General features: G+C 46.5%; 1 protein-coding gene across 1 annotated transcript in view; it reads left to right on the plus strand.

The window, feature by feature from the left end:
• LOC137322736 (high affinity choline transporter 1-like) overlaps positions 1-4023 on the plus strand; it is a 56705-nt gene extending 52682 nt beyond the window's left edge. Inside the window, exon 9 of the mRNA XM_067985741.1 lies at positions 182-4023. Within this exon, the coding sequence (XP_067841842.1) occupies positions 182-712 (531 nt within the window). The 3' untranslated portion in view covers positions 713-4023. The remainder of the gene's footprint in view (positions 1-181) is intronic.
• The last annotated feature ends 21592 nt before the right edge of the window (positions 4024-25615 follow it).

Below are 25615 nucleotides of genomic sequence, written 5' to 3' on the forward strand. Positions count from 1 at the left end.
CACCGGCATCTCCACATCATCACATATAATGAATGTGGTTGGGAAGTAGTCAAATAGGGACTCAAAGCCATGAACCACACTCTACCATACTGGAGTACCATCACCCATTATTTTAAGTTTAATGAAATAAACAAAGTGTTGTTGTATTTTTACTAATCAAACATATTTATTTTATCCACAGGCTGCTGAGAAAGAAGTGATATGGGTTATGAGGACAACAATAGTTCTGTTTGGAGCTGCAGCTACAACACTGGCACTTCTAACGGACTCGATTTTTGGCCTATGGTTCCTGAGTTCAGAATTAGTGTATGCCATACTGTTTCCACAGTTTGTCTGTGTCCTCTTCATCCCAAACACAAATGCGTATGGATCGGCTGCAGGATATGCTATCGGATTAACCTTGAGACTATTAGCTGGCGAACCTTTCTTTCAAATCCCGCCTGTAATTCAATATCCAGGCATTTCCTTTGAGAATGACACCTATGTGCAACTCTTTCCATTTAAAACTTTCACAATGGTGCTGTCCCTTCTTTCTATTGTGGTGTTCTCAGATCTGGCCTCGTTTGTATTTAAGAGAAAGCTTCTACCTGTAAGATTTGATGTTTTCAAGATTACTCATGAAACTCAGGAAGTGTCTGCAACACCAGTGGAGCAAATTGCTATAAATGATCGTAACAATCATAAACTGGAGCCTGACAAGAGCCATATGTAACAATTACTACTTTAGGTCTGCAGATACCTGTTGCCAACAAAGGTGTTGGGGATGAATTTCCTGCTTCTCCGGCTCCACAGCCGTAACTTCATCGGAAGAAGTTGCTCCTCCGATGCTGTTATGACGGCGAAACGGGAGAAGCCCGAGGAAATTTACCCCCATCGTTTTCTAAATATGCATAGTAATTGTGACCTTTTTATGTCAAGATGTAATGCGTTCTATCATTATTGCCAGCGTGACTGAGAGGTTCTTGTCTCCAAGAACCTTTAGCCGCTTACAAACACTGGAGCCTATATTTTCTAATCGGCAATTTGGGTGGAGATCTATAATGCTGGACCTTTCTCATTATGCATTGCACACACATTACCAGGGTCAGAATAAAAACGGGTGGCAGGAATCAGAAAATGGGAATTAGAAGGGGTTAAGGTCAGTTTGCCCTGCGCACCATTTCACAACATTCGTGAAGAAGGCTGAGTGATATTCATACCCATAAAAACTGGGCGTCCAGCGTTGCTAGAGGAACAGCTGTAGACACATGGGGGGGGTAATTTTGACTTCAATGGAAATAAAAATCAGGCGAGATGTAGAACGGATTTGCTATCACCCATTTTACACTATTGCACAAAGTCAAAATTACCCCCATGTTCATTTAAAGAGCCTGGTAAGAAGATTCTTCGGAAAGTGTTGAGGTAATTTCTCAGCCATTTTTTTTAGTGCTTTTTCTGCAGCCACTGATTTCACCCACCCTTCCCCCACAACAGCTCTATTGGTGCCACCAATGGGTCTCTCAATAGGAATCTCCCTGTTTAAGCTTTTTACAGGAAGATGAGGAGAACCAACGAATGGACGCCGGACAGAGCAGACAGTACGAGGGGTGCTCAACGGCCACCCTCCAGTACCCTCACACATGCATCTCCAGATAGAAATGCATTTAACTCACTTTGGCAGAAGATGCTCTGAGTTCCAAGGGAGCCCACGACAGCTGACTTGACAGCAGTTAAATGATATGTGAAGGCCTGACTATTGTAATTCTGGATGTGAGCTCCCCAGTCACAGTGCCTCGTTCTTGCAGTGGTGCTGCATGAAAGAAGAAATGATCAATCAGCAGTATAGCCTGATTGGTTTCACTTTCCAAGATACCACCAACTGTAGCTGTCTGCCCTGGAGTATCTACCTGGCAACCACTGAACTAGGGCCTCATACAGACCTCATGAAAAAGCTGGAGTGTTAGACTATGCCGTTGTGTATTAAAAATGTAACAAGTATAAAAGAATTGTTTTACATTATGTTATCATGAAATGCATTTAATATGTAACCACATGTATTGTATAAATCATACGTTTGTATTAACCACATTTTTTTTAGGTTGCCACATTTGTTCAGTATATTAAAATAGTTAGCTTGGACGATGCGTATTTAAACCCCACAGTTCACACTTTGCTTGAGACATAGAAGAATGTGGCATAAAATCAGAAAATGCTGGAAAAGCTCAGCAAGTCAGCCAGTATCTGTGGAGAGAGAAACAGAGTTCACATTTCAGGCCTTTCGTCAGAATTGGAAGATGTTAAAGAGTTAACAGTTTTTGAGCAAGTACAGAGCAAGGGAAAGGGGGAGGGGGAAAGAACAAAAGGGAAGGTCTCTGATAGGGTGGAGGGCAGGAGTGATTAAATGACAAAAGGGATGATGGTGCAAGGCAAGGAGGGTGGTAATGGGACAGGTTAAGAAAGAAAAGATGGGTCTAGAGGAGCTGTGAATGGCAACAGCAGAACCATTACCAGCACCTGTAGACCCACACAAAAAAAATGGGAGCAGTGGTTATGATCTGAAGTTATTGAAATCAATGTTGAGTCCAGAAGGTTGTAAAGTGCCTAATCGAAAGATGAGGTGCTGTTCCTCGAGCTCCCGTTGAACTTCATTGGAACAGAGTAAGAGGCCGAGGACAGAGAGGTCAGAGTGGAAGTGGGATGGGGAATTAAAATGTCAAGTGACCAGCAGGTCACGGTCACCCTTGAAGACTGAGCAGAATTGTTCTGCAAAGCGAAAACCCAGTCTGCGTTTGGTCTCCCCAAGGTAGGGGAGACCGCATTGTGAGCAGCGAATACAGTACACTAAATTGAAAGAAGTACAAGTAAATCGCAGTTTCACCTGGAAGGAGTGTTTGGGACCCCGGACGGTGGAAAGGGAGGAGGTAAAGGGGCAGGTGTTGCATCTCCTGCGCTCGCACAGAAAGGTGCTGTGGGGAGGAGATTGGGTGTTGGGGGCAATGGAAGAGTGGACCAGGGTGTTGAGGAGGGAGCAGTCCCTTCGGAATGCTGAAAGGGGAGGGGAGGAGAAAATATATTTGGTGGTGGGATAGTGCTGGAGATGGCGGAAATGGCGGAAGACGATACGTTGAATGTGGAGGCTGGTGGGGTGGAAGGTGAGGACAAGGGGGACCCTATCATGGAGGGAGGGGAAGGGGCGAGGGCAGAAGTGCAGGAAATAGGTCAGACACGGCCAAGGGCCCTGTCAACTATAGTGGAGGGGAATCCTCAGTTGAGGAAAAAGGAAGACACATCGGAAGCAGTGGTGTGGAAGATGGCATCGTCAGAACAGATGAGACGGAGACGGAGAAACTGGGAGAAGGGAATAGAGTCCTTACAGGAAGCGGGGTGGGAGGAAGTGTAATTAAGGTAGCTGTGGGAGTCGGTGGGCTTATGGTAGATATTGGTTGACAGCCTATCCCCAGAAATGGAGATAGAGAAGTTGAGGAAGGGAAAGGAAGAGTCAGAGATGTCTGGGAAAGGGTGGGCTACATTCCCCAAATGAGATAAGAAATCATCAGAATTGATGAGGTTAAATGTCTTGCCATTGTCTAAAACACCTTACTGTTATCAGCCTAATTGCCCCAGAAAGTTGATAATATCAAGTCAGTGCTGTCAGCCAGGATCTCTTCAGCAAGTTGGTGAGGCTAAGTCTGGCCTCATCATTAATTTTGATGATGTTAAGTCAGCGTACAGTGTATAAAGGTACAGCTCAAACAAAGGTTCAGGGTAAAGGATCCCCCGGAAGATGCAGACTAGATTTGTCCAGGCGGACTTAAATGCTGGCAGGAGCCTAATGCCTGGGTAGTTGGAAGAATTGAAGAAGTCTGCAGAAGGCAGGATCCGCGGGATCCACGGTGGTGGGGGCCGCAAGAGGCGAGAGGCCAAGCCACGAGCTCCACCCAGCGTGGAAGCAGGTAATATATCTCCAGTATTCATTCTGTAAACTGCTGCTTAAATACTGAGTGTATTAAACTGTTCTTTGCAATAAAGTACTTGCCACTGCAATTAATTGGTATCAACTCGAATCTTTCAGAACTGTGAAGTAAATAGCAGAGCGGGAGCTCCCTAAGTGGTCCTAGACCGTATTCCTAATAGGAGGCTATGGGAATACAAGGCCAAATCTTAAATTGTAGCCAGGATATCTATTCCAGCTCCAAGATGCATGTAAAGGTGGATGAGAGGCTCATTGGGGAGAAATTCATCTCTGTTGTGTCTGTTTTCCGCGTGGAAAACGGAAGCAAAAAGGACCAATTTCGTGAGGCTATGTCCCATGCCCCCATATTGGCCTCATCGATATCCAGGCATCCCAGGCTGCCCCCTTAAACAGGCAATAGTCCTCTTGAATATGTTAATGAGGGGCCCAACGCCTGTTTAAGGACCTTTTCCAGGCCTGCTCCACTCAGGTCTTACAGCGTTTGCTGCGGCCTAACCAGCGGCCACCAACAAATAGGTATGTTTTTCTTCTAATTTTATCTTCACGTGGAGTCAGGAAGACCTGGCGTGCTCCTCCTGACTCCACCGTACTCCTGAGGCTGCTGCCCATCCGTGCCTGCCCCTACCATTCTCCTTACCCCACACCACCACCCCCCACCACGGCCTGCCTTAGGGCCACTGCCAGCAAGACAGCTGGTCCAAATTGGAAATATTCAAACTGGCAAGCTGGCTCTGGAAGTGCGACAGGCGCTGGGGAACAATTTTGGGAGATCCTTGGATGTGCGTTGCCGTCATGCCAACTGTTTCATGCTCGTAGTCAGGCACTGGCCAATTTCCTGGCACTCATCTCGTTGGCGATCTCCTCCCACCGCCTCCTTTCCACTTCCTGCACCATGAATCACAACACTTCTTGCAGCCACAATGCACTTCCCCCGTAAGAGGTTCTGGTTGCCTTTAAGTAATGTCGCGGCCTCCCGATACTGGGACCTCCTCCATGCGTGCAGCCATTGAACTGCGCGGATAGCGCTGGCTGCACGCAGCAGTCATTGTAATGAGCAGGCAGCATGGATTTTACGTGCTGCCACCGCTCGCGCCCCCGCCACTAATCACTCCCCCACCGATCGCTCCCCCACCAACAATCTGTCCCCCACCAACGATTGCCCCTCTGCCAACAATCTCACCCCCTGCCACCAACGATCGCTTTCCCGCCACCAATCTCCCCCCCACCAACGATCACCCCCTGCCCACCAATCTCCCCCCCTACCATTGAATGCCCCCTTCCACCGATCGCTCCCCCACCAATCGCCCACCCGTCACCAATCGCGCCTCTGCCATTGATCTCCCCCTCGCCAGCGATCTCCCCACCCCCGTCACAGATTGCCCCCCCTGCCACCGATCCCTCCTCCGGCCACCAATCGCCCACCCATCACCGATCGCCCCTCTGCCACAGATTGCCTCCCACCCACCGATTGCCCCCGCCGCCACCGATCACTACCAATCGCTCCCCCCCAGAGCTCTGTGATCCCACCCCCGAGGCCATCACTTACCTTTACGCTTATGCTGCACCGTCTTTCGGATGAGACATTAAACCGAGACCCCCTTCTTCCCTCTCAGGTGGATGTAAAAGATCCCATGGCACTATTTCGAAGAAGATCAGGGCAGTTCTTCCCGATGTCCTGGCCAATATTTATCCCTCAACAACACTTAAATACAGATTATCAGTCATCGTCTCATTCCTGTTTGTAGGACCTTGCTGTGCACAATTTGGCTGCCGTGTTTCCTACATTACAACAGTGACTACACTTCAAAAGGACTTAATTGGCTGTAAAGCGCTTTGTGACGTCCTGAGGTTGTGAAGGCACTATATAAATTCATGTCTCTCTTTCAAGTCTTACTTGGGCCGGCAATGCTGACCCACATATGCCACGGCCTGGTGCCATGGCTAAACCTGCCCCTCCTTCATTGCTATATGTTTCCAGCATTATGCAGATTGGATTTGGGACAGGGTTAGTGGTGCATCTACGGGGTGGGCTGAAGTTCTACCCCATCCCAAATCAACCCCCAGAAGGCCTTCCCAGGATTCTGGGTCCCATTGACATTGATCTTGTCTATAATCTTTAGGATCTTAAATATTTCAGTAAGATCGCACAGCATCAACAGGGCATTGGATACAAGCATCACCCATAGAAGGCATCGGCTTCTACTGTTCAAAGGTTGGCTGGGGGGAGGCAAAAAAAGTTTCATTCAGCCAAGGCCTGTACAAGCACTCGCAGAGTGTTGTCTTGCATAGCTCCCCCCCACCACCTGCACCCACCGCCTGCCCCGCCCCATCAAAAAATTGTAGAGATTTAGAAGGAAATTTCGGCCCATTTGACTAGGCTTACATATCTGCACTTGGAGATCTCTCCGTTCAGATGCTACCATTAGAATATAACTCCTCACACTATTCTTTTTCCCAAAATGTACTACTTCACATTTGTCTACATTAAATGAGGTGCCAACCCAGTGAAGCTACAACACAGGACTACATGCTTGCTAAACAGCAGAAGCAACATGCTATAGACAGAGCCAAGCGATTCACTGCCCAAACCCGCAACCTCTACCACCTAGAAGGACAAGGGCAGCAGGCACATGGGAACACAACCAACGGATCAGATCAAAGCTCTGCAGTCCTGCCACATCCAGTCGTGAATAGTGGTGGACAATAAAACAACTAACGGGAGGAGGAGGTTCCATGAACATCCCCATCCTCAATGATGGTAGAGTCCAGCACGTGAGTGCAAAAGACAAGGCTGAAGCGTTTGCAACCATCTTCAGCCAGAAGTGCCGAGTGGATGATCCATCTCGGCCTCCTCCCGATATCCCCACCATCACAGAAGCCAGTCTTCAGCCAATTCGATTCACTCCACGTGACATCAAGAAATGGCTGAGTGCACTGGATACAGCAAAGGCTATGGGCCCCAACAACATCCCGGCTGTAGTGCTGAAGATTTGTGCTCCAGAACAAGCCGCGCCTCTAGCCAAACTGTTCCAGTACATACAACACTGGCATCTACCCGACAATGTGGAAAATTGCCCAGGTATGTCCTGTCCACAAAAAGCAGGACAAATCCAATCCGGCCAATTACCGCCCCATCAGTCTACTCTCAATCATCAGCAAAGTGATGGAAGGTGTCGTCGACAGTGCTATCAAGCGGCACTTACTCACCAATAACCTGCTCACCGATACTCAGTTTGGATTCCGCCAGGACCACTCGGCTCCAGACGTCATTACAGCCTTGGTCCAAACATGGACAAAAGAGTTAAATTTCAGAGGTGAGGTGAGGGTGACTGCCCTTGACATCAAGGCAGCATTTGACCGAGCATGGCACCAAGGAGCCCTAGTAAAGTTGAAGTCAAATGGGAATCAGGGGGAAAACTCTCCAGTGGCTGGAGTCATACCTAGCACAAAGGAAGATGGTTGTGGTTGTTGGAGGCCAATCATCTCAGCCCCAGGACATTGCTGCAGGAGTTCCTCAGGGCTTTGTCCTAGGTCCAACCATCTTCAGCTGCTACATCATAAGGTCAGAAATGGGGATGTTTGCTGATGATTGCACAGTGTTCAGTTCCACTTGCAACCCTTCGGATAATGAAGCAGTCTGTGCCCGCATGCAGCAAGACCTGGACAACATCCAGGCTTGGGCTGATAAGTGGCAAGTAACATTCGGGCCACACAGCGCCAGGCAATGACCATCTCCAACAAGAGAGAGTCTAACCACCTTCCCTTGACATTCAACGGCATTACCATCGCCGAAACCCCCACCAGCAACATCCTGGGGGTCACGATTGACCAGAAACTTAACTGGACTAGTCACATAAATACTGTGGCTACAAGAGCAGGTCAGATGCTGGGTATTCTGTGGCGACTGACTCACCTCCTGACTCCCCAAATCTTTTCCACCATCTACAAGGCACAAGTCAGGAGTGTGATGGAATACTCTCCACTTGCCTGAATGAGTGCAGATCCAACAACACTCAAGAAGCTCGACACCATCCAGGACAAAGCAGCCCGCTTGATTGGCACCCCATCCACCACCCTAAACATTCACTCCCTTCACCACCGGTGCACCGTGGTTGCAGTGTGTACCATCTACAGGATGCACTGCAGCCACTAGCCAAGGCTTCTTCGACAGCACCTCCAAAACCCGTGACCTATACCACCTAGAAGGACAAGGGCATCAGGCACATGGGAACAACACCACCTGCACGTTTCCCTCCAAGTCACACACCATCCCGACTTGGAAATATATCGTCATTCCTTTATTGTCGCTGGGTCAAAATCCTGGAAATCCCTAATAGCACTGTGGGAGAACCTTCACCACACGGACTGCAGCGGTTCAAGCAGGCAGCTCACTCAAGGGCAATTAGGGATGGGCAATAAATTCTGGCCTTGCCAGCGACGCCCACATCCCATGAACGAATAAAAAATCAACTGCATTTGCTACCTACGTACCCAGTGCACTAACCAATCTCCTACTGCAATCTCCTAGGTTTTTCCTCACAGGTTTCTATGCTCCATAATTTGGTATCAGCAGCAAACTTGGTGATCATTCCTCTTGTGTTTATATCCTAATCATTTATATAAATAAATATAAAAGAGGTCCCAGCACAGATTCCTGGGGTACACCACTACCCACACCCCACCAACCCAAAACACATTTATTTTCCCTTACTCCTAGCTTACTGCCCCTAGCCACCTCTCTATCTATGTGGCTACATTGCCATTAATATCAGGAGCTTTAATTTTCATAGCTACCCATTTATTGTGGTATTGTATCAAATGCCTTCTGAAAGCCCATGCATGCAACATCCTCCAGATCCTTTAACTTACACACTTTCCAATTGCCTCAAAAATTCAACACCAACCTAAAAAATTACAACAAAAAAAGTGAGTTTCCTTTCCCAATGAACTGAACCTTTCTTCCATTCTATGGACAAAGCAGAGACCGCCACCTAGTGGAATGCACAAAACTGTAGGCTGAGATTATAGAACCGAGGTGCCCACAATTTTCTGATGCATGTCAGCCTAGATTATGGTGTAAATTTTAGAAGATGCCACGCCACTGGAACATGTCACATCCACTTCCTATTTGCATTCCTTCAGTCATGGTCCCTTAACACTGAGACCACCCTGGTAAAAGTAATCAATGATATTCATGGTGTGTTATCCTCATCCTTCTTGATCTCTCTGGAGCCTTCTACACAATTGACCACACTCATCCTCCTTCACTATTTCTCCTTTGTGATCCAATTCTGTGGCATGTCTTCTGTAAGAATGGTTTAAAACTAGCATGGTCAAGTATTCCGTCTCGCAAGAGGGCGGTGCTAAGGGGGTGCTCATCTCTGGGTTAACAGAACAGACAAGGACACAGATAAGAAGAGCCAGTGCATTCCTAAGAGGAACAAACAGCTTGTAAACAGAGATGAAGGTTGAGGTCATTAGTTGTGTTATGTAAAACAGCTCATCTTGAGTTGCTAAGGTGGCGCCAGCCTGGCAGGATAATTTTTAAAATTTTTTAAAATTCGTTCACGGGATGTGGGCGTCGCTGGCAAGGCCGGCATTTATTGCCCATCCCTAATTGCCCTCGAGAATTAACAACTAGGCGATAAGGACAGAGATGCTTATGAGCAGACCAAAGCAGTCGAATAATATAAAGATAGGGCACGCTGCCTCCCAAAAATTAGACCTCTTGGGACAGTCGGAAGTCCACAGCCCAGCAACTTGAGTCCAGGTTGTATGAACTGCTTGTCATTTAATGTAATACTGAAGACAGACGTAGTGCAATTCTGTTGTAAGTCAATGTTAAAACTTGTTGTTGAATAACCACTCAGGACCAAATCACACGGAAGTTATAGTTGAAGAACTAACAACCCTTCGTTGCAACAGTAACGGGAAAATCCGCTTACATCTTCTCATGGTCCAACCTGTCTCAATACAGTGAGTGCATCTCCTGCAATGCTTTGTGTTCCTATGTCCACATGACAACCTCAAGGTTCCATCCTTGGCTCCCCTTCTGTTCCTTAATTATATGTTGCCCCTCAGTTATGCTATCAGTAAACATGGAGGTCAGCTTTCATATGTATACTGATGGAACCAAACTTTACTTTTCCACTCCCACCCTTGATTCCATGACTGGCACCGTGCTGTCCAATTGCTTGTCAAACATGAATCCGTGGAAGTGCCAAAATTTCTTACCAGCTTAACATTCGCCAGATGAAAGCCACCTTGCTCGCTAAACTGCCAGTAAGTCCTGTTCTTGGATGCAGGGCTGCAGGAGGCTGCAAAGATGAGCAAGGGCAAGGGCAAGACCGTGGAGGGATTTGAAGATGAGGACAAGGAGTTTGAAATCAATCCACCGAGGATGCGGAGCCAATGAGGGTTGGCAAAGATCGAGGTGTTAGATGAGCAGCCCTTAATCCCATTCACTTTGCTCAATGCCCGCTCAAATCCAACCTGGCGGTGTGCAACCTTGATGCTCATCCCTGAGGTGAGTTTCAAACCCCACATTTAGTCTATGAGATCCTAATTCTGTCTCAGCAGCATTGCCCATGTCTGTCCCCACCTCAGCCTCGCTGCCGCTGAAATTTTTATCCTCACTTCCGTCACCTCCAATATTAACTCTTCCAACTCTCTCCTCACTGAGTTCCACCCTACAATTTATCCAGATCTCCACCACTAGCACCCCATTCCATGCAAAATTTCACTCACCTAACACCTTGATCATTGCCAACCTTTGCTGGCTCCCCATTCCTCAGCTCATTGATTTCATAGAGTCATAGAGTCATAGAGTTATACAGCACGGATAGAGGCCCTTCGGCCCATCGTGTCCGCGCCGGCCATCAAGCCCAGTCTAATCTACTCCCATATTCCAGCATTTGGTCCGTAGCTTTGTATGCTATGGCATTTCAAGTGCTCATCCAAATGCTTCTTGAATGTTGTGAGGGTTCCTGTCTCCACAACCCTCTCAGGCAGTGAGTTCCAGACTCCAACCACCCTCTGGGTGAAAAAGTTCTTTCTCAAATCCCCTCTGAACCTCCCGCCTTTTACCTTGAATCTATGACCCCTTGTTATAGAACCCTCAACGAAGGGAAAAAGCTCCTTAGTATCCATCCTATCTATGCCCCTCATAATTTTGTACACCTCAATCATGTCCCCCCTCAGCCTCCTCTGCTCCAAGGAAAACAAACCCAATCTTCCCAGTCTCTCTTCATAGCTGAAGCGCTCCAGCCCTGGTAACATCCTGGTGAATCTCCTCTGCACCCTCTCCAAAGCGATCACATCCTTCCTGTAGTGCGGCGACCAGAACTGCACACAGTACTCCAGTTGTGGCCTAATCAGTGTTTTATACAGCTCCATCATAACCTCCTTGCTCTTATATTCTATGCCTCGGCTAATAAAGGCAAGTATCCCATATGCCTTCTTTACCACCTTATCTACCTGTTCCGCCGCCTTCAGGGATCTGTGAACTTGCACACCAAGATCCCTCTGACCCTCTGTCTTGCCTAGGGTCCTCCCATTCATTGTGTATTCCCTTGCCTTGTTAGTCCCTCCAAAGTGCATCACCTCGCACTTTTCCGGGTTAAATTCCATTTGCCACTGTTCCACCCATCTGACCAACCCATCTATATCGTCCTGCAGACTGAGGCTATCCTCCTCGCTATTTACCACCCTACCAATTTTTGTATCATCAGCGAACTTACTGATCATACCTTTTACATTCATATCCAAGTCATTAATGTAGACCACAAACAGCAAGGGACCCAGCACAGATCCCTGTGGTACCCCACTGGCCACAGGCTTCCAGTCACAAAAACAACCTTCGACCATCACCCTCTGCCTTCTGCCACGAAGCCAGTTTTGTATCCAAAGTGCCAAGGCACCCTGGACTCCATGGGCTCGTACCTTCTTGACCAGTCTCCTGTGCGGGACTTTATCGAAGGCCTTACTGAAATCCATGTATACCACATCCACTGCGTTACCCTCATCCACACGCCTAGCCACCCCCTCAAAAAATTCAATCAAATTAGTCAGACATGATCTTCCCTTGACAAAGCCATGTTGACTATCCCTGATTAATCCTTGCTTCTCCAAGTGGAGACTAATTTTGTCCTTCAGAATTTTTTCCAATAATTTTCCTACCACTGATGTTAGGCTCACTGGCCTGTAGTTCCCCGGTTTTTCCCTACTCCCCTTCTTGAATAATGGTACTACATTAGTGGTTCTCCAGTCCTCTGGCACATCCCCTGTGGCCAGAGAGGTTCTGAATATATGTGTCAGAGCCCCCGCAATCTCCTCCTTTGCCTCACACAGTAGCCTGGGATACATTTCGTCCGGGCCTGGGGATTTATCCATTTTTAGGCCTGCTAAAACCGCCAATACCTCCTCCCGCTCGATGTTAATATGTTCGAGTATATCACAGTCCCCCTGTCGTATATCTATGTCTACGTCGTCCTTCTCCATAGTGAAAACAGATGCAAAAAATTCATTTAGAACCCCTCCTACATCTGCCGGCTCCACACACAGATTGCCATTTTTGTCCCTAATGGGCCCTATTTTTTCCCTAGTCATCCTCTTACCCTTAATATACTTATAAAACATCTTCGGATTTTCCTTTATTTTGCTCGCCAGTGTTTTTTCATGGCCCCTCCTTGATCTCCTAATTTCCTTTTTAAGTATCCCCCTGCACTTTTTGTACTCCTCTAGGGCTTCCTCCGTCCTTAGCCTTTTGTATCTGCCAAAAGCCCTCCTTTTTTTCCTAATCCATTCTCGTATATCCCCTGACATCCAAGGTTCCCTGGAGTTCTTGGAACCACCCTTGACCTTTACGGGAACATGTTGCCATTGTATGGTCTCAATCTCCCTTCTGAAAGACTCCCATTGCTCCGATGCGGATTTTCCTACAAGCAGCTGATCCAGTCCATTTTGGCCAGATCCTGCCTTATCCTATTAAAATCGGCCTTCCCCCAATTTAGAACCTTTATTTCCGGCCCCTCCCTGTCCTTTTCCATGACCACCTTAAATCTTACCGAATTATGGTCACTGTCACCAAAGTGCTCACCTACTAGCACTTCTTCCACTTGGCCGGCCACATTCCCTAGAATTAGGTCCAGTACCGCCCCCTCTCTTGTAGGACTTTCTACATGCTGGCTCAAAAAGCTCTCCTGGATGCACGTTAAAAATTTTGTACCCTCTAAGCCTTTTACACTCTGAGTATCCCAGTTAATATTGGGGAAGTTGAAATCCCCCACTATTATTTCCCTATTATTTGCACAATTTTCTGAGATTTGCCTACATATCTGTTCCTCTATCTCCCCCTGACTGTTTGGGGGCCTATAGTACACTCCCATCAAAGTGCTTGCCCCCTTTTTGTTTTTAAGCTCCACCCATATGGCCTCATTTGAGGAACCTGCTAATATATCATCCCTCCTTATGGCAGTAATTGATTCTTTAATTAATATTGCGACCCCCCCCCTCCTCTTATACCTCCCCCTCTGTCTCGCCTGAAGAGTCTGTACCCCGGAATATTGAGCTGCCAGTCTTGCCCCTCCCTCAACCATGTCTCTGTGACAGCAACAATATCATACTCCCATGTGTTTATCAACACCTTCAGTTCATCCACCTTATTCGCAAGACTCCTTGCATTAAAATAGATGCCATCCAGCCTTGCTCTTACATATTTGCCCTGTCTTCCAAGCTGACTTGTTTTTTTCTCAATATTTGGCTGCACATCACCCCCTATTGTAGCTCCACTCTGTATCCCATCCCCCTGCCAAGTTAGTTTAAACCCCCCCCAACAGTGCTAGCAAACCTCCCCGCAAGGATATTTGTCCCGCTCTGGTTCAGGTGCAACCCGTCCGACTTGTACAAGTCCCACCTTCCCCAGAAGCAGGCCCAGTGATCCAGGAAACTGAAACCCTCCCTCCTGCACCAACTCTTTAGCCACGCATTCATCTGTTCTATCCTCCTATTTCTATACTCACTAGCCCGTGGCACTGGGAGTAATCCAGAGATTACAACCTTTGAGGTCCTGCTCTTTAATCTGCTACCTAGCTCCCTAAATTCTTGATGCAGGACCTCATCTCCCTTCCTACCTATGTCGTTGGTCCCAATGTGGACCACGACCTCTGCCTGCTCACCCTCCCCCTTGAGAATGCCCTGTAGCCGCTCAGTGACATCCATGACCCTGGCACCAGGGAGGCAACAAACCATCCTGGAGTCATGTTTACGGCCACAGAAACGCCTGTCTGTTCCCCTTACGATAGAATCCCCTACCACTATAGCTCTTCCACTCTTTTTCCTCCCAGCCTGTGCAGCAGAGCTACCCCTGGTGCCAGGAAGTTGGCTGCTGCTGCCCTCACCTGATAAGTGATCCCCCTCAACAATATCCAAAGCGATATATTTGTTTGAGAGGGGACGGCCACAGGGGACCCCTGCACTGCCTGCCTGCTCCTCTTTCTCTGCCTGGTGGTCACCCACTTACTTCCTGCCTGTACAACCTTTACCTGCGGTGTGACCATCTCACTAAACGTGCTATCCACGACGTTCTCAGCATCGCGAATGCTCCATAATGAATCCATCCGCAGCTCCAGTGCCGCAATGCGGTTTGTCAGTAGTTGCAGCTGGATACATTTCCCGCACACATGGTCGTCAGGGACACCGGAAGGGTCCCTGATTTCCCACATAGAGCAGGAAGAGCATAACACTGGGCTGGGCTGTCCTGACATGACTTACCCTTTAACTAATTAATTCAAATTAAATGAATCCCACCAATTTCACTTCAATTAAAAAGGTATACTCAAGGGCCCTTGCTGAACAGCAGTCCCCCACTACACAACAGAGACCCAAGAATCCACAAACTCTAACCTTAGACAAATTCAGCAGGAAAATACTCACCAACCAATCACTTACCTCTTCCTTGGTGACGTCCCACTTTGGATTACTTTTTGCTTCTTATTTATCTTAGGTCCAGGAGTTAAGTCCCTGAAAACAAAATATAAAAACGAACCTACCCTTTAAATTCCCTCTACCCCCCAAAAGGTTAGAGGAGGTGGGAGGGTGGGAGTCACTACTAGTGTAGTGTCTCGGGTTTAGCAACCGCTCCACCTATATACGGGTACCAATGAATTGGCCCCGCCCCCTGCCTTTGAAAAAGCCGCGAAGCTCCTTCCCCGCTGGGGAAAAAGACTCCCGTAGGTGAGTTTAATCACTCACCTCAGGCCTCCGCTGCTCCCTTTATCGACTCGCCAATCACCTACCCGCTGTCCTGTGACGTCACTCCTTGTTTTTTTCACCTATTGCCTCTCTGTAGTCTCCGAGTCCCGCGCTCTCTCCTCGGTCCGCTCCCGCCTGTAGCTCCGCTCCGAGTGCGAGTAGGCCCTCGAGCCTGGGCCTTTAGTAGTCTCCGAGTCCCGCGCTCTCTCCTAGGTCCGCTCCCGCCTGTAGCTCCGCTCTGAGTGCGAGTAGGCCCTCGAGCCTGGGCCTTTAGTAGTCTCCGAGTCCCGCGCTCTCTCCTCGGTCCGCTCCCGCCTGTAGCTCCGCTCCGAGTGCGGGTAGGCCCTCGAGCCTGGGCCTTTAGTAGTCTCCGAGTCCCGCGCTCTCTCCTAGGTCCGCTCCCGCCTGTAGCTCCGCTCCGAGTGCGGGTAGGCCCTCGAGCCTGGGCCTTTAGTAGTCTCCGAGTCCCGCGCTCTCTCCTAGGTCCGCTCCCGCCTGTAGCTCCGCTCCGAGTACGAGTAGGCCCTCGAGCCTGGGCCTTTAGTAGTCTCCGAGTCCCGCGCTCTCTCCTCGGTCCGCTCCCGCCTGTAGCTCCGCTCCGAGTGCGGGTAGGCCCTCGAGCCTGGGCCTTTAGTAGTCTCCGAGTCCCGCGCTCTCTCCTAGGTCCGCTCCCGCCTGTAGCTCCGCTCCGAGTGCGGGTAGGCCCTCGAGCCTGGGCCTTTAGTAGTCTCCGAGTCCCGCGCTCTCTCCTAGGTCCGCTCCCGCCTGTAGCTCCGCTCCGATTTCAAAATCCTTTTTCTCATCTGCCCCACTTCATTCCCCCGAACTATTTCCTTCCTGATTGGGCTGGAAATACTGTTCCAGAAAGTTCTCTTAAACACATTTCAGGAAATCCTCCCCCTCTTTGCCCTTTACACTGTTACTGATATTGGGATACATTAGGATAATTGACGTCCCCTATTATTACTACTCTATACTTCTTGCATCTTTCTGTAATTTGCCTGCAAATTTGCTCTTCTATCTCCTTCCCACCAATTGGTGGCCTATAGTATACACCCCAGTAGTGAAATAGCTCATGAAGGTAGGAGGACAGGTAGATAAGGTGGTTAAAAAGGCATACAGGATACTTTCCTTTATTAGCCGAGGGATAGAATATAAGAGCAGGGAGGTTATGCTAGAACTGTATAAAACATTGCTTAGGCCACAGCTTGAGTTCTGGTCACCACATTACAGGAAAGATGTGATTGCACCAGAGAGGGTACAGAGGAGATTTACGAGGATGTTGCCAGGACTAGAGAATTTTCGCCATGAGAAAAGATTGGATAGGCTGGGGTTATTTTCTTTGGAACAAAGGAGGTTGAGGGGAGATTTAATTGAGGTATATAAAATTATGACGGGACTAGATAAAATGGATAGGGAGGATCTATTTTCCTTAGCAGAGGGGTCAGTGACCAGGGGGCATAGATTTAAAGTAATTGGTAGAAGGATTAGACAGGAGCTGAGGAGAAATGTTTTCACCCAGAGGGTGGTGGGGGTCTGGAACTCACTGCCTGAAAGGGTGGTAAAGGCAGAAACCCTCATTGCATTTAAAAAGTACTTGGATGTGCACTTGAAGTGCTATGGACCAAGTACTGGAAAGTGGGATTAAGCTGGATAGCCTTTTTCGGCCTGCACGTTCATGATGGGCTGAATGGCCTCCATCTGAACCGTAACTTTCTATGATTCTATGATTCCTCTATTGTTCCTTAATTCTAACCAACTAGATTCTATCTTTAACCCCTCAACTACATCATCCCTTTCCAGCGCTATAATAGTTTCTTTGATCAATACTGCCACTACCACCCCCCCAACCCTTTCTTCCTTCCCTATCTTGCCTGAATATCTTGCAGTAAAGAAAGAACTTGCATCTTTATAACACTTTTCACAACCTCAGGACATCCCAAAGCACAATGAAGTACATGTTGAAGTGTAGTCACTGTTGTAATGTAAGAAACAAGGCAGCCAATTTGCACACAGCAAGATCCCACAAATAGCAATGTGATAATGATCAGATAATCTGGTTTTGTGGTGTTGGTTGAGGGATAAACCTTGATCAGGACACCAGGGAGAACTCCCCTACTCTTCAAATAGTGCCATGATACCTACATCCACTTAAGAGGGCAGGTGGGGCCTTCGTTTAACAGCTCATCTGAAAGATGGTGTAGCATTATCCTCAGTACTGCATGAAAGTATCAGCCTGGATTATGGGCTTACGTCTCTGGAATGGGTCTTTGAACCCACAACTTTCTGACTTAAAGGCGAGAGTGCTACCCACTGACCCACGGCTGACACCGTGACTTAGCCTGATACACAGTCACACACAGCTACATAGAACGTAATGGACACATTCTTGTGAGGGGCAAAGGAAGGGCATCCAAAGCTAGAGCTCCCTGGATGACTAAAGATATGGAGATTAAAATGAAACAGAAAAAGGAGGCTTATGACAAACGTAAGATTTATAATACAGTAGAGAACCAGGCTAAATACAGAAAGTACAGAGAAGATCTAAAAAAGAGAAGTAAAGGGGAAAAGAGAGAGTATGAGAATAAATTAACGGCTAACATGAAAGGGAACCCATAAGTCTTTTATAAACATACAAATAGTAAAAGGGTATCCAAAGCAAGGGTGGGATCAATTAGGGACAAAAAGGGAGATCTTCTTGTGGAGGCAGAGTGTATGGCTGAGGTACTAAATAAATACTTTGCATCGGCCTTCACTAGAGAAGATAATGCTGTCAATGTAACAGTAAAGAAGGAGATAGTAGTGATACTGGATAGGATATAAATAGATAAAGAGGAGATACTTAAAAGATTGGCAGTACTCAAAGTAGAAAAGTCACCTGGTCCAGATGGGATAGAAACATAGAAACATACAAAATAGGAGCAGGAGTAGGCCATTCAGCCCTTCGAGTCTGCTCTGCCATTCACTATGATCATGGCTGATCCTCTATCTCAATACCATATTCCCGCTCTCTCCCCGTACTTCTTGATGCCTTTTGTGCCTAGAAATCTATCTAGCTCCTTCTTAAATATATTCAGTGACTTGGCCTCCACAGCCTTCTGTGGTGGGGAATTCCACAGGTTCACCACCCTCTGAGTGAAGAAATTTCTCCTCATCTCAGTCCTAAATGTCTAACCCCATATCCTGAGACTGTGACCCCTCCTTCTGGACCCCCCAGCCAGGGGAAACATCCTCCCTGCATCCAGTCTGTCTAGCCCTGTCAGAATTTTATATGTTTCAATGAGATCCCCTCTCATTCTTCTAAACTCGAGTGAATACAGGCCGAGTTGACCCAATCTCTCCTCATATGACAGTCCTGCCATCCCAGGGATCAGTCTGGTGAACTGCACTCCCTCTATGGCAAGTATATCCTTTCTTAGGTAAGGAGACCAAAACTGAACACAATACTCCAGGTGTGGTCTCACCAAGGCCCTGTATAACTGCAGTAAGACATCCTTGCTCCTATACGTAAATCCTCTTGCAATGAAGGCCAACATACCATTTGCCTTCCTAACTGCTTGCTGCACCTGCGTGTTTGCTTTCAGTGACTGGTGTACAAGGACACCCAGGTCACTTGTACATCAACATTCCCCAATCTATCACCAGTTAAATAATACTTTGCCTTTCTGTTTTTCCTTCTGAAGTGCATCCTAGGTTACTGAGGGAAGCAAGGGTGGAAATTGCAGACGCTCTGGCCATAATCTTCCAATCCTCCTTAGATATGGGAACGGTGTCAGAGGACTGTGGGATTGTAAATGTTATAACCATGTTCAAAAAAACCCGGCAATTACAGGCCAGTCAGCCTAACATCGGTGGTGGGGAAACGTTTAGAGACAATAATCCGGGACAAAATTAATTGGCACTTGGAAAATATGAGCTAATAAATGAAAGTCAGCATGGATTTGTTAAAGGAAAATTGTGTTTGACTAATTTGATTGAGTTCATTGATGAAGCAACGGAGAGGGTTGATGAGGGTAGTGCGGTTGATGGGTATGTGGACTTTCAAAAAGCATTTGATAAAGTAACACATAATAGACTTGTTAGCAAAATTAAAGCCCATGGAATTAAAAGGACAATGGCAGCATGGATACAAAATTAGCTAAGGGACAGAAAGCAGAGAGTAGTGGTGAACGGTTATTATTCAGATTGGAGGGGAGAAAACAGTAGTGTTCCCCAGGGGTCAGTATTAGGCCCACTGCTCTTTTTGATATGACCTGGATTTGGGTATAGAGGGTATAATTTCAAAGTTTGCAGATGACGCAAAACTCGGAAATGTAGTAAACAATGTGAAGGATAGTAACAGACTTCTGGAGGACATAGACGACTGGTGAAATGGGCAGAGACGTGGCAGATGAAATTTAAACGCAGAGAAGTGTGAAGTGATACATTTTGATAGGAAGAATGAGGAGAGGCAATATAAACTAAATGGTACAATTTTAAAGGGGGTGCAGGAACAGAGAGACCTGGGGGTGCACATACACAAATTGTTGAAAGTGGCAGGAAAAGTTGAGAAGGTTGTTAAAAAAGCATATGGGATCCTGGGCTTTATTAATAGAGGCATAGAATACAAAAGCAAGGAAGTTATGCTAAACCTTTATAAAATACTGGTTAGGCCTCAGCTGGAGTATTATGTTCAATTCTGGGCTTTAGGAAGAATAATCCGGGACAAAATTAATTGGCACTTGGAAAAGTATGGGCTAATAAATGAAAGTCAGCATGGATTTGTTAAAGGAAAATCGTGTTTGACGAACATGATTGAGTTCTTTGATGAAGTAATGGAGAAGGTTGATGAGGGTAGTGTAGTTGATGTTGTGTATATGGACTTTCAAAAGGCATTTGATAAAGTACTGTACACCACACTTTAGGAAGGATGTCAAGGCCTTAGAGAGGGTGCAGAAGAGATTTACTAGAATGGTGCCAGAGATGAGGGACTTCAGTTATGTGGAGATACTGGAGAAGCTGGGTTTGTTCTCCTTAGAACAGAGAAGGTTAAGGAGAGATTTAACAGACGTGTTCAAAATCATGAACGGTTTTGATAGAGTAAATAAGAACAAACTGTATCCAGTGGCAGAAGGGTCGGTAACCAAAGGACACAGATTTAAGGTGAGCGTTAAAAGAACCAGAGGCGACATGAGGAAACATTTTTTTACGCAGCGAGTTGCAGTGATCTGGAATGAACTGCCTGAAAGGGTGGTAGAAGCAGATTCAATAGTAACTGTCAAAAGGGAATTAAATAAATACATGCAGGGAAAAAATTTACAGGGCTATGGGGAAAGAGCAGGGGAGTGGGACTAATTGGATAGCTCTTTCAAAGAGCCAGCACAGGCACGATGGGCAAAATGGCCTCCTTCTGTGCTGCACCTACTATGATACTATGATTTATAAGCGGATGCTAAGTCATGAATTGCACGAATGGCACGTAGACGTGATGCTACATTTAATACCTTGCATCATGTGTTCTAACATCTTACGCCAAGGTGAAAGGTCATGAGCAGATATAAGGTCCCAATAAAAATTAGTCTGATTACAGGGTGAATTGGAATGGAAGTAGCTTCCTGTACTATACTACACTCACTGTGCTATATTAACCTCAGTTACCTATGTGAAGCCTGATAAAACAAGCTAATCGTGTACTGACATAACATGCGTAATTATAGGGTAGTGTACTGGCCAGCAACATGATTCTGTCTACTGTTGCATCTGTGTGAAAAATCGGAGTCCCCTTGTGCCTTAACAAAATGTTTATATATACATAAATGCTTAGCACTGAATTCAAACTTGGCAATGAAGTGGGCAAGGGCTATAGTTGTACACAGGTGAGCTGTACAACAGAAACTTACTTTTGACAAGAGATCTTACAGCACAGAGGTGGTGAGGGTGAATTCATTTTTGCCCATTCTGGTGTATATTTATCAGTGCTCACTGGAAGTATTGTTAAACTATTTGGTTTGGGGGAGGGGGTCATACTTGAAATCCTTAGATGTAGTGTTCAGTATTGCTGTGTTGATAGGAGGAGGGCAATGTCTGTCTGTGTTTCCAGCTGATTTAGAGAACCTTATCAAGCGGCCTACAGTTGGGTTCAGTCATTGGTTTTGACTTCAGGCCAACACTAGAGATAAACACAAAGCTAAAATCTTAAGAGAAAATAAAGCTTATTCCCAGAAAGTGGATTGATTAAATTTCTCCCTTAACGTCTATACCTCAACAATTGTCAAATAAATAAATTCAACATTAAAGGGCTGATTCCATGATTGAAGCCTCTGGAATGGCGCTGCACTCCCAGAGAATACAAGTTGGGAAATTGCGAGCCTGCAGCCTGTGGTGATCCATCCTTAAAATGAATGGGCGGAAAATCCCAGGGCTGTGGGCCCACAATTTCCCGATTTCCATGCTCTGCTAGTCCCATTCTATGCCGGGAGCTCCTAATCATGGAAACAGCCCTTCAATTCTTTCCTAATTCTAACGCCTACTCATTCCCCTCCCCTGCCTCCCTCCCTGGTGTGCTTGTGTCAGCCATGGCTCAGTGGGTAGCACACCCCCCCCTCTGGATCAGGAAGGTTGTGGGTTCAAGTACCTGCTCCAGAGGCTTGGGCACAAAATCTAGACTGACATGCCCAAGTGCAGCACTGAGGGAGTGCTGCACTGCTGGAGGATGAGCTATAAAACCAAGGTCCAGTCTACCCTCTTAGGTGGATGTAAAAGATCCCATGGCACTGTTTTGATAAAGAACTGGGGAATTCTCCCCAGTGTCCAGGCCAATATTGATCCCTCAACCAACATCACTATAAACAGATTATCTTGTCACTATCTCATTGCTGTTGGCGGGACCTTGCTGTGCACAAATTGGCTGCCGTGTTTACAACAGTGATTACACTTCAAAAATACTTCATTGGCTGTAAAGTATTTTGGGACGTCCTGAGGTCGTAAAAGGCGCTATATAAATGCAAGTTCTTTGTTTACCATCAACTGTGGTGAAGACTGATGGTAAATCATCTGCTGGCCACGCTGAACTAGATCCCAAACGGTAGAGATGTCTCTGTGCGCTGTGCTTTAACCCATTCAAAATGGCGCCCAGAGGAACTGGTGCCCCTAAATGTTGGGATAAGAGTAGCCCTGGGATGACTGGCTTGATAGTCCCTCCCTCCGTGTGGAGAAATGACTGGCCACCGTTAGCTGCTTCTTCGCAATAACAGCGACTGGAAGCAGCAGCTCATTAGTGAGTGCTTCGTAATGAGTCATTGTGCACCTGGCCTGTCAAAGATAAACAGTTCCAGCATTGCGATTTATGAATCAAGTCAGCTGCAAGTGAGCAATAAGTGCAAGTGAGGCCCTCTAGTGGGGACTCTGAAGCTGTCCCCTACCAGGCAGGGCTTCAGTTCTACGGCACTCTCCTGCCCATGTGGACCATTGTAAACCTTTCCCTGAGAGGTTATAGGAGCTGCTTGACTGAATATTCTGCCAATTTTTTTTTTTATCTCTCCACACTCTTTATGCACGCGATGTCTGGAAATGTTACTGCATACAATTGCTGTTAAACCTGCCTGAAGGATTTAAACATATGTTATCCAGTCAAGAGGGAATAAATTGCCTCCTATTCATTTCAATTTAATTATCACTGAATCAGTGCAGTTCATGAACTGTCTAACATTATAGCACAAAAATGGGCTGTAGACGGATAATATCCCTTATCGGGGTTTGTAATGATATCATGTGAGTCTTTAGGTATTAACCTGGGTTCAGTGGTAGCACTTTTACCTCTGAGTCAGAAGGTTGTGGGTTCAAGTCCCACTCCAGAGAGTTGAGCACAGAATCTAGGCTGACACTCCAGTGCAATGCTAAGGGAGTGCTGCACTGTTAGAGGTGCCGTCTTTCAGATGAGACCTTAACTCAAGGTCCTGTCTGCCCTCTCAGGTGGACATAAAAGATCCCAGGACATTATTTCAAAGAAGAGCAGAAGAGTTCTCCCTGGTGTCCTAACCAATATTTATCCCTCAACCAAAACCTAAAACAGATTATCTGGTCATCGTCACATTGCTGTTTGTGGGACCTTGCTATACGCAAATTAGATGCTGCATTTCCTACATTACAACCGTGATTACACTTCAAAAGTACTTCATTGGCTGTGGGATGTCCTGAGGTCGTAAAATGCGCTATATAAATGCAAGTTCTCTCTTTCTTTCCTTCCTTTTCTTTTCTTACTTCAGAACACTGCTTTTGTACAGATCAGAGGTTGTTGGGATTGGACAAACCCAATGCTATCATATGCATCTACCAATGCCTCCTTCCACCGCCCTAACAAGGAAGAGAGCGCCACTAAAACTAACAGTCTGCCCGAAACTTGCTGGTCTTCCAGTGCACGGAGCTGTCCTCGACCGAGTGTTGCAGACTGGCACATTCCAAGGTCCAGGACTACGTGCTCAGGGACGCACTGAAGCTAGGTGCGGCCGCCGCAAAGGCTCTGTGGGGAAAGGCAACCATTTAGAGCCTTCCCGCTATTGTATACCGAGGGGCTGCAATCAGGGAAACCCCCCAGGCAAAATGTAAAATTCAAATTGCTGTAATGCACCTGTAATACACCTGTAATTAATCTGAAATCAATAATCTGTATTGAGTGTATTGCAATGAGACACCCCAGAGTGTCATGAACTGTAATTATGCACAATGTGTTCATTGAACTGTACTTGATTTAACCTGCAAATTGTATAATCTGTATTGTGTACGATTGGAATGTGATATGACAAATGTATTGTATGTTTTTGCTACAAATTTTATGAATAAAGTATATTTTTTGAAAAAAAAATCAGTTCAGGCTGAAAGAAATCAGCCTGAAAGAAACCAGCCGTCATGGCGTGTTTTAGGTGGGCCAGTGGACAGTGCAAGCCTGCACTCCAGGGTCAATCCTGGGCCTACATATAATCGAGGAATGAGGGGAGTCACAAACAGCAATGTGATAATGACCAGGTCTTCTGTTTTAATGATGTTGGTTGAGGGACAAATGTTGGCCAGGACACTGGGGAGAACTCCCCTGCTCTTCTTCGAATTGTGCCATGAGATACCTTTGCGCCACCTGTGATAGAGCAGACAGGACCTCGGTTTAACGTCTCAACCAAAATGAAGCACCTCCAACAGCGCAGCACTCCATCATCCTAGATTATCTGCTCAAGTCTCTGGACTGGGACTTGAACCCACAACCTTTTAGACTCAGGGGTAAGATTGCTACTACTGAGCCAAGGTTGACATAATAATCTCTATCTGATTCCCAGATATTAAATTAATGGACAGAGCAAGGGTGTCCAAAAACTTTAACAATTCATATGCTAATATTGCAAACTGGTTTGTATTTCTAACCTGTTAATTTTTTTGCATAATATTCATTCAATAGCTAATAAAAGTTTTCCATTTGGCCAGTTGGAGGATGCAAGATGTGATTATTGTGCAGTAGTGACGAATACTATATTTGGCCACTGGAGGGTGATCTTCCCTTTCATATGTTCACAGTCACATAGACTTTATTAAACTTTGCTGATCCTACCTCACCTGATGGTTAAAGTATGTTACAGGGCCTTATAGACCAGATGATCTCATGAGAACATAAGAACATAAGAAATAGGAGCAGGAGTAGGCCAATCGGCCCCTCGAGCCTGCTCCGCCATTCAATAAGATCATGGCTGATGATCCCAACCACAAATCTAAAGAACACAAGAAGTAGGAGCAGGACCCGGCCACATAGCCCCTGGGCCCTCTCCGCCACCCACAGGGCATTGACCGATCCGAACTCAGCTTCATGTCCAATTTCCTGCCCGCTCCCCATAACCCCTAATTCCCTTTACTTCTAGGAAACTGTCTATTTCTGTTTTAAATTTATTTAATGATGTAGCTTCCACAGCTTCCTGGGGCAGCAAATTCCACAGACCTACTACCCTCTGAGTGAAGAAATTTCTCCTCATCTCAGTTTTGAAGGAGCAGCCCCTTATTCTAAGATTATGCCCCCTAGTTCTAATTTCACCCATCTTTGGGAACATCCTTATTGCATCCACCCGATCAAGCCCCTTCACAATCTTATATGTTTCAATAAGATCGCCTCTCATTCTTCTGAACTCCAATGAGTAGAGTCCCAATCTACTCAACCTCTCCTCATATGTCCACCCCCTCATCCCTGGGATTAACCGAGTGAACCTTCTTTGTACTGCCTCGAGAGCAAGTATGTCTTTTCTTAAGTGTGGACACCAAAACTGTATGCAGTATTCCAGGTGCGGTCTCACCAATACCTTATATAACTGCAGCAATACCTCCCTGTTTTTGATTATAGAATCATAAACCATTACTGCACAGAAGGAGGCCATTCAGCCCAACATGCCTGTGCTGGCTCTTTGA

The sequence above is a fragment of the Heptranchias perlo genome, chromosome 6 (genome assembly GCF_035084215.1).
Source record: "Heptranchias perlo isolate sHepPer1 chromosome 6, sHepPer1.hap1, whole genome shotgun sequence".
Lineage (NCBI taxonomy): Eukaryota > Metazoa > Chordata > Chondrichthyes > Hexanchiformes > Hexanchidae > Heptranchias > Heptranchias perlo.